Source organism: Oryzias latipes, chromosome 11, assembly GCF_053564925.1.
Source record: "Oryzias latipes strain Hd-rR chromosome 11, Olatipes_Hd-rR_3.1".
Classification (NCBI taxonomy): Eukaryota; Metazoa; Chordata; class Actinopteri; order Beloniformes; family Adrianichthyidae; genus Oryzias; species Oryzias latipes.
This window is the reverse complement of record NC_136247.1, coordinates 16,923,586-16,939,008: the sequence shown is the minus strand read 5'-3', so window position 1 is coordinate 16,939,008 and position 15,423 is coordinate 16,923,586. Positions and strand designations below refer to the sequence as shown.

General features: G+C 38.7%; 1 protein-coding gene across 19 annotated transcripts in view; it reads left to right on the top strand.

The window, feature by feature from the left end:
- adgrb2 (adhesion G protein-coupled receptor B2) overlaps window positions 1-15,423 on the top strand; it is a 317,335-nt gene that overhangs the window by 265,957 nt on the left and 35,955 nt on the right. For 8 of the 19 annotated variants that reach the window (XM_078954903.1, XM_078954900.1, XM_078954894.1 and 5 more), the window contains 5 exons: window positions 2,743-2,828; window positions 5,009-5,107; window positions 9,564-9,663; window positions 10,803-10,874; window positions 14,647-14,739. In XM_078954903.1, coding sequence (XP_078811029.1) covers window positions 2,743-2,828; window positions 5,009-5,107; window positions 9,564-9,663; window positions 10,803-10,874; window positions 14,647-14,739 — 450 coding nt within the window. The remainder of the gene's footprint in view (window positions 1-2,742; window positions 2,829-5,008; window positions 5,108-9,563; window positions 9,664-10,802; window positions 10,875-14,646; window positions 14,740-15,423) is intronic. The other 11 variants (XM_078954906.1, XM_078954905.1, XM_078954908.1 and 8 more) reach the window with 2 other exon arrangements.

Sequence of the window (15,423 nt, the reverse complement as noted above, 5' to 3'; positions counted from 1 at the left end):
CATTAAATTATGAGTTCAGACTACCACAACATTCTATTGGTGATAAAAGGCAGTGAGAAAAACTGCTGTAATAGCAGTGGGTTTTTTTTTCAAGATATTAATGAGAAGATTGTAATTACTTAGTTTAGGATGGTTCAAGGAGAGTGATGTATCCCTTTCGTACACTGGTTGCTCATCCAGGTCTTAACCTAAATAAGAGTCTTTGCTATGAGCTTATTTGACCATTTACATAAGAAGTTGGCAAAAAAATTCATGCTAATCTGGCCAGATCAAATGGGGGTCCACCAAAGTATCATTGTTTGAACATGTAGTGAACAGTAGTCTATGGGGTGCCATTTCTAAAGTGAGACAGTCAAAAATTAACTGCAATATTTTTGGTTGTTTAGCCTGTTTTGGGAGAAAAATAAAACAGGTTTCATTTTTTCAGATATATATTTTCACCTTTTAATTACATGTATTTACAAATGCTACATTTACTAACTTAATATTTAGTTAGTAAGCTAAATATTTATTTTATAATTTTTTCATAATTATATAATTTGTTTACAAAATAAATGTTTAGTTTGTAAACTAAACTTTATATTTTATAACATTAATTTGCAAATTAAACATTTAGATCTGACCTATATATTTATTTTCCAAACTAAACATTTATGCTTTGTAGCTAAATATTTATTTGTTAGATAAATATTTATTTGTCCGAATCAAATATTTAGTTTTTTAACTTAATATTGAGTTTGGAGCTAAATGTTTCGCAAACTAAATATTTATGAACTTGCGAATAAATGGACTACCAAAATAAAAGCTGAACTTTGTGCCATCTCTGAACTGATTCTCGCCACAGTCGTCTCCTATGCATGTATTTGTGTTGTACTAAGATATGTCCAACCTGCTGGACATGTTTTGTCCAGCAGTGGCGTTTTGATCCTCAGCCTTCTTTCTGTTTTTCTTTTTTCCTCATTTTCTATCGCTTCCTGCTGCTTTTCCTGCTCTGGTGATAATCCTAACGTCGCCCCAGTGCATGCTGGTCCAATCACAGCCCCTTTACTAATAGAAATGACCTCAACTGTTATTCCTAGCTCATACATTAATATAACTTTCCTTCTTTTGAAGGTAAGCAGATAAGGAGGGGACGGTGAGTGGGCATGGGGGCTGTTCTGTTATAATAATCTCGCTAAATTCGATTAGCGCCCCCTGCTGTTGGATGGAAAATAAGCACTTTTTAATTTGTGTACAATTATTGGGATTAATGACGCAGACAGAAGGCTGTGGACCATAACAGCTGTGGGCTCTAAAAGAGTAAACAGAAAAGAGAAAGCTTTGGTAGTGTTCCAGCAGAAGTGGCTGTGCCGGCAGGTCTCAAAGTGTAGCGATGTCCTGAGAAGAAGCCTATTTACAAAAGAATAGCCGTTAAAACGGCTCATCAATGTTTTCGGCCAGCAGTTGGGCACCAGGTTGGCAAGAATCAGTTCAGAGAGAGCGCAAAATCCAGCTTTTATTTTAAGAGTCCATTTCGCTTATGGGCAAGTTCATTTGCATATTAGCTAAATATATAGAGAGGAACTAAACATTTGCTCCAAACTGAATATTTAGTTAAAAAGCTAACAAATAAATATGTAGTTACAAAGCTTAAATGTTTAGTTTGAAGAAAAAAAATCAGTCAGATCAAAATATTTAATTTGCAAACTTGATGTTTAATTTTGTAAAAAATAATATTTTACATACTTTTTCCCCGCACATTGTGTTTTGCATTCTGATTGCCTGTACACTGTCCCCTTGTTTATCGCGGTGTATATGATCCTTAAATAACCCGCGAAATGTTTAGGGCTACACACTTTCTAAACTTTTCTCAGACAGACATGGAACTTTTCACACTTTTCTCTGTTGTTTAAATTCTCAAAGTCCAAACCTTCATAGTAAATTACATCCAGTATTACAGAATGAAATAAAAGAGATTTACTTAACTCTGGAAAGCTGCACGTCTCTGTACAAGAGACACGGTACGGAAGACATTGATTGGCATGATCAACAGCAAGTCAGAACAGAACAGATTGCTGTAAAAAATCAAAGAAAAGAAAAACAAGTTGTGCTGAAAACAATTCTCAAAACAGCGAGACTGTGAAAGGTCAACCGCAGTACAGCCAGGGAAAACACTGTTGACCATTTTCAATGGATCTCCTCTGTGCTGTTTCCTGTACATTCACTTTCACCTAGAGGATTTTCTTTTCTTAATTTTCTACGAAGGTTTGAACTTTGAGAGTAGAATTAAGAGGGAAATGTCTTTAAATGTTTAATCTGTCGGAGAAAAGTACACAAAGTGTGTTTTACAGCCTTAAAACATCTGTAAGAAGTGTAAAAATAAATAAACAGAATAAAAAATGACTACTTTGTGGAGTTTGTATATCAGGAGTAATTTTTTTGAGCGTAACACTTGGGAGGGAACACTGTAACTGTGTTTTTTTTATTTTTTATTTTTTTACATAAACTTAAGCTTTCGACATTTACTTGTGTTTTTAACCCAATTAATTTAATATTTTTCACCAAGCAAAATAAATTGAATATGTGTAACATAACAAACACCTCTTCCCTTTTGTCCACTTTAAACTAACTGAAATTTAAAAAAAAAAAAGAAAAAAAACATATTTTTCTTTTTGGTCTCAACATTGCAACTGAAGTTTGAAGTAAATTTTTACTGTAGTTATTGCTACTTCCAACATGACAGATACTATTTGTATTTTCCAGGTGAACATGCTTATCGGAATTGTGGTGTTCAACAAGCTTATGTCTCGCGACGGCATTTCAGACAAATCTAAAAAGCACCGTGCAGGGTAAGTGAATATATCCACTTGTTTTTTTTTGTTTTTTTATGTGAGAAACAAAATGAGACTCTTAGTGTTTGCCAAAGTTACCGGAGAATAATTTTGTGGCACCTAATTTAAACTCCTGTCATGCTTGTCTGCACAGACACACACTCATACACCTGTTTCCACTAACAATAATCAAAAAGGATGATCCAATCTGCTAAGACAATGAGCAGACATCTGTCGTGTTCTTTTGCTCTTCGAGATGAATTTCAGCATCACCTCCACACATCTCATCTCCCAAACTGGCTTTCACAGATGAGCAGGACGTAAAAATCAATAGGGACTTGAAATCTTCCTGGAAACCTTTTTAGACATCATGCTTTATTGACACATATGGACATTTAATGTATTCAAACCTGTGACATGCACGAAAACCTAGCACTGGTACATGCATTAAAGCCGTTAGCAGGCGTGTGCCATCTCATCCATCCATCTTCTTGGCTTTTATTTTTCATACATATTGATTTTGCTGACTTCTCATTTTCTTTTTTTGTTTCTTTCAGTGCACATCCACCAATGTGAATTGTTTGTTTAAATGCATATTGATTGTTTATATAGACATGGGTTCGTGGTACAAATGGGTTTTGTCCAAATTCCTTTTCTGCATAGTACATTATATAGTGCGTTTGCCATTCCGTAGGACTGTCTGAATCTACAATTCCAAAATCCAGTGCCCTAGAAATTACCCACAAATCTCTATGAAAAACCAGTGTGCATCAATGCTAATTAGGTTGTTGGATAAAGACTACAACGCAAAAGAAAAATTGACATTTGAAATGATTGCATATGAACCATCTCATCATCAGAACACAGTGATTCATAAAAAAGTTCATATTTATAAGGTTTATTATTAGGGGCAAAGCAACGGGGGCAATGGGTGCGGATGCCCCCCAGTAAAATGCTTTGCCCACTCCATTCCCCTCCCCCATTTTTGAGTCAATATTTGTATTATTATTATTGATAAATATTAAAAAAAAAACATCATAACATCTCTATACATTTTGCAAAAATAGTTAAAGCAACATTTTAAATGAAGATGGATTTTACATATCTTCTTGTGTATAGATATTTTGATCCAGGCAGCTGTTGTCAGTTATCCACCATTTCGAAGTCTCCTGCCCCCCTCCCACCCTCATATAAATTCTGCTAGCTCTGCCCCTGAGTGAGCAAGGATGGTGTCCGAGTTGCTTTCAAAATTCAGGGCACTAGATAATCCTGCACTGTATAGTTTTTTTAGTAGATGGGGAGTAGTAGGGGAATTTGGACTCAACCATGGGCTTTGTGGGGGGGGGGTTAACTAACAAAAAAATAAATAAACCTCTATTTTGTGTGCAGACACACACAGGCAGGAGCACATTTGAGCATTAAGCATTGGGGTGTGTGCATGGAGATAACACACACCGTGGATTTTGTCGGTACCTAAGATCCCGCCATGCCACTGCAGTCACCACTGGTGTTGCAAACAGGACAGCCGGTCGGTCATTAGCATAATGCATTTCTTTATGAAGCCATGGGGACATGGCTGGCAGTAAGGCAATGAGCTGTGATTGGAAGCTAACGTAGCATTGCCTGCGTTTTGCCGTTTTGACTAATTTCAAATATAAGTGGACGACCCAAACACGTTCAAGAAAACTGCCGAGCAGTTATTTGTAAGAGAAAACACTGATGCATTCTGACGTTTCATGCAGGTTGAGTGTTTAACATGCAGCTGAACAACGCACAAACCTGCACGTTTTAGCAGTGCAATGACACAACTGGTGCTTTCGTCTGCGTCTCTTGAATTGGTCAGTCAGCACAACTGTTCTAACATTAGTGTCCATCTCTCATGTTCTATCCTCTTGCTCTGAATGGATCTCTGTATTTTGACCGTTTTTCTTCATTGCAGCTACTTTTTATGATCTGTTTTTAATTTACCTTTCTTTTTTTCTCCCTCCCCTCTCCCTTTCTTTTCTCCTTGTCACCCTCCCTTTTCTCCTTTTTTTTTTTTGGTCCAATTTTGACTTTTTTGTTTCTTTTTGGTTTTGGTTGCAACTATTCCACCCTCACCTTGTCATTTCTTGTCCTGTTTCCTTACGTTTTCCATGTTTTTCACCTTCTTCCTCATATGGTCTCGTGTGTGTTTGTGTGTGTAATGTGTCCAAAAGTGTCCCGGCGGAAGCGCGTAGCCGACTGCTCCTGAAATGCTCCAAGTGCGGCGTGATCTCGAGCACTGCTATGTCCAGCTCCACTGCCAGCAGCGCCATGTTAGTTCACCTTCATCTCTCTCTTTTTTTTTTTCTCTCTTCCTTCCTTGTCTTCTTTGTCCCTTCCCCTCCCATCATCATCTTTCCATCTCCTGCTTTCTCCTCCATCCTTTTAATCTCCGGTTGAAGGTAATGATGCAGGGCAGCTTTCAGACTCGTCTGGAAAGCCAAAACAGGCTAATAAAAGGCAATTCAGCTGCACTGCAAGTGCTTAATGAGAGCATGTTTTGATCCAAAAGTGGTTCAAGCATGCATTGAGCAAATCTGACCTGTGTCAGACGGTATTTGCAAATCATCTTCAGAGGATCTTACACTTCTTTGCAGCCAACCTGGCAAAGGTTTTTCAGCCCAATCTCAGGGAGGCTGTCACTTAGACAAGCCATCCTGCTGTTAAGCACATTACTATAAATGTTCTATCTTGACCTTTCCTATTGTACCATGCATAGGACGTTTCAAATATGATTAAATAACAGATGGAGAGAAAACTGACTTAGCCGGCTGTGAAAAGTTTTTGTGTTTCACTCTTAAAGTCAGACAGCAGAACAAAGTGTCCATATTAAGTATATTGCCTAAGGACACAGTGCTTTACGGGAAGAAACAGAACCACCAACTCTGGTATATCTAAACAACCAAACTTAGCATTTATGTCCTCAGGCTGCTGTGTTGAACTGTATTTGATTAGTCCGAACTGTGATTATATTATTTAGAACCTAAAAAACTAAAGTAGATATAAATGAAGGAGGATCCGCGGATTTAAATCCTGGCTGGTGCTCCACTGGGTGCTGCCTGTATTTTTTAAAATATGTATGTATATATTTTCTTTTTTTTTGAGGGCGTGCTTTAGGATTGTAAATAATTATTTATAGAATGTACTGAACTGGTGTTTCAATTAGAGTCAACTATTGGAAGCTTTTTTTTAACCAGCTAGGATAGGCCCCTAAACAGTGACCGTTTAAAACAAGAGGGAACTGAGTGGCTGCATCATGTCTTTGTATCCGGCTCATTTGAAACCAATTATTTAAATGGTAATTGTTTCTACTTATTTACTACCTTCTTAGATGGCCCACAGTCACATTCACCCATGCACACACACACGTTCACACACTAATGGCAGCTCTGGTGCGGAACACTGGCGCCAACACCAGGAGCAGCGTGGGATTAAATTTCTTGACCAACGAAACTTTGACACATGGACATGCAGGGTGGTAACTAGATCTGCAGACATTACAGCACAAAGGCCCCTGGTTCAAGTCCTGGCTGGGGGACCTGAAACAGAACATCAATGGGGGACCTCTCTGTGTGGAGTTGCATGTTCTCCCCGTGCATACATGGGTTCTCTCCGGGGACTCCAGCTTCCTCCCACCGTCCAAAAACATGCTTCATAGGTCAATTGGCAACTCTAAATTCTCCATAGGTGTGAGTGAATGGATGTGTGATATGTGGCCCTGCCGACAGACTGGCGACCTGTTCAGGGTGTCCCCTGCCTTTGCCCACAAGTGGCCGGGACAGGCTCTGGGACAAAACGTAAGAAGATGAATGAATGATGAATGAATGAATCAAATTGTTGTTCCAGCAAAATGTCATCTGTCAGTCAGAAGCAATGACCGCCAACCCTGTTCCTCAAGACTTAGTGTCCTGTTATTTTTCCAACTAGCCCTGCTTCGATCACTGATGATTAGCTGGTTTGGTTGAGTCTAGTCCCTGATTCAGCACCAAGTTTAAAAGTGTTGACTGCAAAACAATTAAGCCAATAGTGCTCAGGAGTAATGTCTTAGCCACAGGCACAGAGGGTTCAGCCGTGTGGGTGCTGCGGGTTTTTGGGTTGTCCGAGCCCTTGGAGGGTCATAGACGGGTGCGGCTGCATCTTTAGGGACGTCATGAAATGGAACGTGCGATTGTTGTGCCTGTGGTAAATGTATTGTGAAGTAAAAATAATGTAAGTTATTATTATACGGGTGATGCTTTGGCACCGTGCCCTAATGCCACCCTCTAGTCGTTAGTAAGGTAGGCGAGTACCAGCTCCTTACTAAACACGTGCTGCATATATGGGGTGTACATGTGATCCATAAACTACGCTCTGATTGTTTAATTTCTAAGAGACTGGCTACACACAGGGAGTGCACACTTATCACATGACTCAAAAGGCCTGTTTCAGAGGGAGTTGAACAAGTGAAAAAGCTGTACTCCAAGCTTGCGTCTGACCTACTAAGTTACCTTTAAGTATTGTGTAAGTGTTTTACAACAACCTGTCGCCAGCAGCATGTCCGTGCGTCAACAGTTTGGCTCTACTGACTCACCGAGTGGTAATCGATCTTAAAATCTTCTGAAGACTGACCCTGACTTCACTTTTATTCTCAAACATGCTTTAATCCAGAAGTTTAAGGGTTTTGATTAAAAAGAAAAATAAACTACTAAGAGTTTGAAATATAGAATATAGAGAGGAACAGTCAGCTCCTATCAATGTAAGTTTTAGGTTTAGTCAAAGTAATCGTTTTTTCTGCAGAAATTGGTAATGTCTTACTAAAGAATTGGGAAAAATTTTAGGCTTTTTGTTGGTTCTCTGTTTAGTCACTATACTTGAAGGTCAGAACTAATCACCAAAGTGGTGCAGGTGAAAAGTCACTTTGAATTGCAAGCTTTTGATAAAAGATGACTGTGCTCTAAACTGACTAAAAAAGCACCTTTTGGAAAATATGCCATGACAGCGGTAACAATTTGACGTTTTTTGGCATACACGTATTTTTTTTTCTCCCCAATTCTACCCAACACTCTCAGGATTCATACTATTATTATTGCCTTGTTGCTCTGCGGGTGGTTGTCATGGTTTCATGATCGGCACAGGCCGTCTCAGAATTAAAAGCTATCCCTCTATTTGCAGTCTCAACTCTCTTGTGCATATCGTTTGGCCACATCTTGGAACAAATCTCTCATTACAGCTTGCAATTCCTTTTTAAAATGTACTCAATTATAAGCAGCGACTCTGGTCTTCGTTATGTTGTTGCATGATTGGATCCTTTGATTGGAAGGTAATGAAATGAGATTGCTCATTTTCAGAGACACATGTGAATTTGAGCTTTTTTTTATTTTTGTTTTCGTCATCAATAGAACCATCCGAGCTCCGTCTGTTTCTTTCTTTATTTTTTCCATCTACCTTGACATTTTTGCAGAGAAATAGTGTCATTCGCAGCTTCTGGTCACATTTATTCTCCTCTAGTTTTTATTTATTTATTTTTTTCCAATATGCTGCTTGGTTGAGGTTTCTTTAAAAATCTACCTGGAGCCATCTCCAAATCAAAAAGCAAGTGCTGTTAGCATGTTATTTTGAAAGGACTATTATTCAGGCTGAGATATTAAATCTGTTGAGCATCATTGTATTATATTTATGAAAGTCAAAGCTCCAATATTTGATCTGTAGTATTTTTGTAAAGACCCACTCCAATGAAAATGATGTTTTTAACATGTTATTGTGGCAGGCTACTGATGACAGAGAACATAAAGAAAATTAAGTTAAACATTGTAATTCTGAGCTTTTCTTTAATCAAATTGTTGTGATTCAGCATCAGATGAGAAAATGCCATTTGAAAAAAAAATCGTATTTGTGACATAAGAAATATGCTGGGTGAGCCACAAGCTCCCTGCTCGGAGCTTTCAGCAATGGGGAGGGGAATGTAGCTCCATGCCATTTTGGCTAAAAATGGCATAGTAATAATTAAAAGCCCACTAAGAAACGCGTTTTTACGATATGTCTTTAAAAGACATGTTGTAAAAATAAAATATTTAACGTTTTTTTTTCTTTGTGCTTTTAATATGAAATGGCTTCCCTTACTAAAGTACAATAAATTAGAAATAATTAGAGATTTGCTTTTCAGTATTTGTATTTTCAAAGCCTTGATTTGAATTTCTGTTTTGCTCTCGGGCCTCAAGAGAGACTCATATGCTCCCCAATAGATTTAAAATAAAGCTGTGTGCCTGACAGCTATAAAACTCTGAATGTGTGCTCACACAGCGTGAACATTTGAAATTGGAGTGTGACTCTTTTTACTCCAGAGAAGCCCTTGTGTCACAGTCATCAGTGGCCTGTCTTCTCCATCTCTATCCAGCCTCTTATTGTCCTATTGAGCCTATTGTCTCACAGTCCACCAGCACGCCACTTAGTGTCCGTCAAGCATGTCATTGTCAACAATTGTCAGAATCAAAACTATCTACATGATTCCACGTCATCTTCCACTTATCAGTCCAGACGCTCTTTCTAATCCAAGTTGCAGTGGGAATCAGCATCAAATCGATTGCCACTATAGTTATGATTGCTTTGTGTGTGTGTGTGTGTTTGTGGAGTTGCGTAACTTTCCAGCGCTGCCCTGTCTGCTTTTGTGGCCAAAATCATCCCTCCTTGTTTTCCCTCTGCAGCCCCTTCAACTGGTGTGTGCTTCCTCTTCTTCTTCTTCTTCTCTGACAGGGCGTCTCTGTGGAGCTCCTGTGTGGTTCTCCCTCTGTTAGCGCTGACCTGGATGTCAGCAGTGCTCGCCATAACGGACCGTCGCTCCACACTCTTCCAGGTGATGTCTCTTTACAGCCGCTAAAATATGCAAATGTGGAGCAGAGAAGCTGAATAAACCCATGACACGTGACCTGTAATACCAAGCTGGGAATGTACTTATATTCTGATGAGGAAGGCATCAAATAACGCTTTGTCATGTTGGTGGAAAGTGATTCATGTCCCACAAACAAATGCAGAAAACAACTATGGATTGCACAGGAAATCTTGGATTAGTGAGAAATTAAAATATTATTGGCGTTAACATGCTGAGCTGACTTACAGGTGGCACATCTGAGGACAGAATACTCTTATTCCAGATCAACAAACCAAAGTAATAGGAAAATACTGTGAAAAAAGCTTTTTTGTGTCATAACCAGGACAGCCAGCTGTAATATTCATTTTATTAAACTGCAACTAAAAGGCAAGGAAACATGAAAATGCAGCGAAATGGGCAAAAGGATCACTTTTATCACTATCTTTCTCCTTAGGATTCAGCAGCATCCAAATGTGTTTGGAAACAGGTTCCTAGTTCTTTCAGCATTTCAGCATTTATCTAGAGCCCATTCAAAAGTTTCCAGATCCTCTTTTTTTTTTTTCAAATATGTGTCATTCTACGATGATCAGCAGCAAAATATCTTTTTGATATGTAAATAAAGACATATGGTCAAAAAAACTATATTTAAACTTCACAGTTTTGTTTCCTTTCTGCTTTTATTTAGAAATAGCTTCCAGTAATAAAGTAAATTAAATTAGGACTAATTGGATATTTGCTATTTGCTATTCAGTATTTGGTATGTGCAAGTAAAAATGATAGTAAATATATAAAGTAACTGAAAACTGAAATACCACAAAACAAAAAACCCATATATTATATATATATATATATATATATATATATATATATATATATATAATTTTATAGCCATTAGTGCTGTCCAAATCAGTGGCATTATATATGTCATCTAAAAGAAAAAGTAGTGAGCATGCCGTCTGAATTGCTTTTAAAATCCAGGGCTCTAGTAAATAGTTTTTTTTTTTAGTAAGGGAGTAAGGAGGGAAATCAGACATTGCCCAAACCTCAAGAAAAACGACACAAACTCCTTCAAATAACCCATTTCTGACCAAAAATCAAAAAGCAAAAATGTTTCCCTCCTGCAGGTCCTGTTTGCCGTCTTTGACTCTGTCCAAGGTTTTGTCATCATCACAGTCCACTGCGCCATGCGACGAGAGGTTGGTGCAGCTTTTTCTTCCTGTTGAACGAGCAATGTGTGAATTGGAGCCGTTCTTAATGAATTTTTAATTCCACGCCACACGGCTGTGTCAGCCTTCCTGACTCCTTTCATCAGGAAACATTCAATCACCTAATTTTCCAGGTCAGTCTCAGGCCACAGCATGGCAGAGCCAAATCAGACCCAGGAGAGATTAGCGTAGTATTTATGCCCTATATTGTGGTGCTTCTTCCTCATAATGCAGTGTGATAGTGCGCTATTGTCCAACGGATCTAAGACTGGTTTAAGGAGCTTACTCAGATTCTGTACAGAATAAGACGATAAGTCCCACTAATAGCCCCTGGTGTCTGTTTGAAACAGGCTTTGCCCCTGGGAATCCTGCGTTTGTAGCTCATTGTGCAGATGCAAGTAGTCAAGGCTTTGAGACTCCTATTAACACACATGTCGATGTGCACGCTCCCTGTACCACAATTAATGTATTTCCAATGTCATCCGTTTTTCCATAACTGTAAATGTGTCATTTGTAGCTGACACACCACATGCAGGTTCGCCTCGCTCCCAGATATCATTAGGATATTAAATGCTCTGCACAGTGTAAGTGAATTTTTAAAAGCCTCCAAATGCTTAGCAGCATTAAATCAATATTACAAAAGAAGCCAGGATCAGGATACACTAAATCCAGGAATTATTTATTCTAAATGTATGAAAATCCGCTGCAAGATACTGAGCGCAAATCTTTCCTGCTGCAGAACATACAGGGGGGGATGGGGGGCAGGGAGCTGGGACTCCACGAGTACAGAAGAAGACTCTATGAAACGCACAGGAACATGAAGTAAAAACACTGTGCAGACAGAAAAGCGGGCTGTTAAGTGCGGATCCACAGTAGAGCTCCTCAGTAGAATCTTGTTCATGTAAGGGGCTGGAGAAGAATGAGAGGGGCATGAAAGCATGTGCCACCTGCTGCGATCTGCAGAGAAGAGGAGAGACATGGAGCGATTTCAGAAGCCCCGAAGAGGCAGCCAGAGAAGAAACCAACAGGAGATGTGAAGGAGAGGAACAGAAGGTTACGATGGAGCTGCTTGGTTTCAGTAAATGATGGAGGACGGAAAAAAAGGCATGCAGAGATCAGTGGAGAAGAATGCGACTCATGATCGAAGCGGGGAGGGGGGATGACGAGCATAGATGAGTGTGGGGAAGGTTTTCTTCTTAAAGATGGAGAGAGACATCACACACTCATATCAAATGAAACCAGTGCAAATCTGGAGGCAAAAAAAAAAGGAACATATATTTTTTTAATTGGCCAAAAAAAACAAAATTTGAAATCAAATGCATCTAAAGCCAAACCAAAGCTTCACAAGCCCCGGCCCCAAATGTAGACCCGGAAAAAGCAGATAGTAAACAGAGGAAACAAGGCGCATGCCACAGCATGTACCACACAAAACCATGAAAGGAAAATACACAACTACAGTTAACAGCGGAGCTCAGGCTCTTAAAGCTACCATAACTGTTTATGCAATTAACGTCGATCATTCCAACAGATACTGACACAAGTAGCTTTGCACTGATATGCAACACTTCAGTAAAGTATCGGTGATATCAGACGTCACACATCAATGTCCAGAACCAGAAGTCCTCATCTGGAACAGGAACCCTGCATATCTCTAAAAACAACTCCACTTTTTTTTAACTAGTGACTCTAACAGTTACTGTTTTTCTTGTTTTAAGCTTTAAAATAGTTTTTTCTCCCAGTCTTTTGGGTTTGGGTAAGTTGTATTATTTCCGATGTCAGGCACCATCTTGTCTGCAACCAGGTTCCTCTCAAATTAGCTGGTTGTGTTTATTACGTAATCACTCGACTACTGTAGAGTGTTGCACATCACAGCAAAACTGCTTTTCTTAGCTCTAAATACCTATTTAATGCCTCTTAAGCCTATCTGAGTAATTCAAATTCATTTATATGATAATATATTTACCTTTAGAACATTAAAGAAATACTTTTTAATTAAATATTAGTTATTTTTCTGAGTCTTTTAGACACCTTGATCTCTGAGGCCCCGCCTTTCTCTCCTTATGGGTACCGCCCATTTTATGACGGCCTCAGCAGCATTTCTGTGTTTCACCCGCAAAAACAAACAACATCCAAACTTGGAAAGATGGATGTGCAAATTGTGCATATAAAATAAAAAGCGTTTCAGCCGATTACCGTTAGCTCCTTGGAGAAAGTGTGTTTGTGTTAGGCTGGGGGCGGTGCTGGCAGCACAGACTCTTCCTGGAAGGGGCTGTTCCTCACTTTGTGACATCACAATGTGAGAACTCGCTTGTTTTCGTGGATTGGGAGGGCTGGTGCTCGTAGCGCAGGTTTTTAGAGGAATACTCTGAAATGCGTGAATGGATCAAAGTGCCACTTTGGGATTTTTTTTTTTTTGAAGAAGAAGAAGAATTAACATGATAATACACTTCAAAGCAAAAGCAAAAACAACTCCTACTGTCAATGTTTCTATAAATTCCTAAATTTCAATGAACTGGAAGGCTAAACAAAAGTTTCAAGATGAACAGTGCAACACACATTTACCCCTATCTGTCTTCACAGAAAATATTCTACAATGTGAGACCTCTGAATAGTTCCCCATGGGCTTTAACCTCTATCTTTGGAGTCGGGCCTTTGTGCCAGTATTTAGAATAGACTAGTCAGCTGGGTTGTCATTCCATTATGAAATTGAATTTTTTATTAGCTCTGTCCATGTTTTTGCTGGTGTAGTTATAACTCTGTTAACAGAGCAAGGGAAACTGTCATTTTCAGCGTGCCTACCTAAGACTTTTCTGGTGGGACCATTTTTAAACTCTAATATACACTTTTTTTTTTCTTTTTCAGGCACCTAGAATCTCTAGAGTAATACATTTCCTTGCTTTTAGATTTAGTATATTTTCTTTTATCCATAGCTGAGAAGTCTTTCAAGAAAAAAAGTACATTAAAAATGCGTTTTCTAATTTAAAAGATCTTTTCCCCTTGAGCATGCATATTGGGGCAAGGACAGAAGGTCATTTTTTAAAACAGCTTTCTTGATGTAAAACTTTGCTTTACCAGATATTTCCCAGAGTATCTACACAGATGAAATCAGAAATGACAAAGCAAACAAACAGAGTAAAACGTTTATATAGTATTAATCTGACAGGGGTAGCTAGCATCACATATGTGTAAAAAAAAATAAAAAAAAAGCCTTTTTTCTACCCAGAAGACTCTGATATTTGACATTAGCAACAGTGGGAAATATCAATATTTCCAAGTATTGGAACACCTACTGTGTAATGTAGGGTCTCCTGGCAGAAAGGAATGATGGGGGGTTTCTGTTAAAGATTCTAGGGATACGTTTGAGTTTTGACTGATGGGAGTTCACTGCAGTGCGGAGATAAAGAAAAAACAACTTGACACCAAGTAAGCTTAGGGGTTGGAACATCTTTACACTCCCTTGTTGATTTTAATTAGAGTCACAGATGTCAGGTCTGTGCTCTCTACAGCGCCTGCTCTCTCTATTTGATAATCTATAGGATGACTTATTTAGGAGACGATTCGGCTCCTTCTTTAACTTTGCCCTTTACGCATGATTTTGTATTCAGTTCTACATGAAAGAATAAAGAGTGTACAGAAACTTGAAAATGAGAACCTAAGGCTCCTTTACAAACTTTCTTCCTTATGCATCATGTCTCCCGTTCCCTCATTATTCTTTCCCCTTCCCTCTCTCTCTCTGGGGTCTCTTTCCTTTTACACCACGTAGGTCCAGGATGCGGTGCGATGTCGAATGGGGGGATGTAAAGATGACAGTGAAAACTCCCCAGACTCCTGCAAGAATGGACAGGTGCAGATCATGGTGAATAACATTTCATTTCATCCCACATTGCAGTTCATTTGCATCATGGTAACCAACAGCGGCGACCTGCAGCCTTCATCCCCGGTAGACAGAAACATGGCTGCTGTTGGTGAAGTGATCAAACCCAATCCAGGCTTTCTTCTTCTTGGTTTTCTTAATGGCAGTTATTATTTTATTTTTTTAATTTTTTTATGCATTGTGCATCTTCATTACATTTCCAAAAATGTATGATTTCCATGTTCTCACCCTGAAGTCATACCAAAACCAACTCTACTGTGTGATAAATTCCTTATTACATAATTAAATAACAGTGATGAGCTTAAACAGTTTCTTATTATATTATGTTTTTGGTGCTAGCTCAACTACTTTAGAACCCACAGAACGGTTGTCAATTATTCTCACAGCCGACATGTTTTCTTTTATTCCTAACTATTTTCTGCACTTTAAAGCGCATTGAGTGAGACAAAAGAGTCAGAGATAAGTCCGCCAGTCAGTCAGAGTTTATTTAGCTATGTGTTTAAAATGTAAAAATTCATTGGAAACTTTTCCAACGGTATAAAGATCATTTAGATAGGTCCAAAAGTAAAAAACACATGGGATTTTAAGTGTTCATATGTTGGGCGTAACTATATTCCTGAAATATAAAGGAAAACAACAAAATGTTGTGATGAGAGAGTTCTTAGT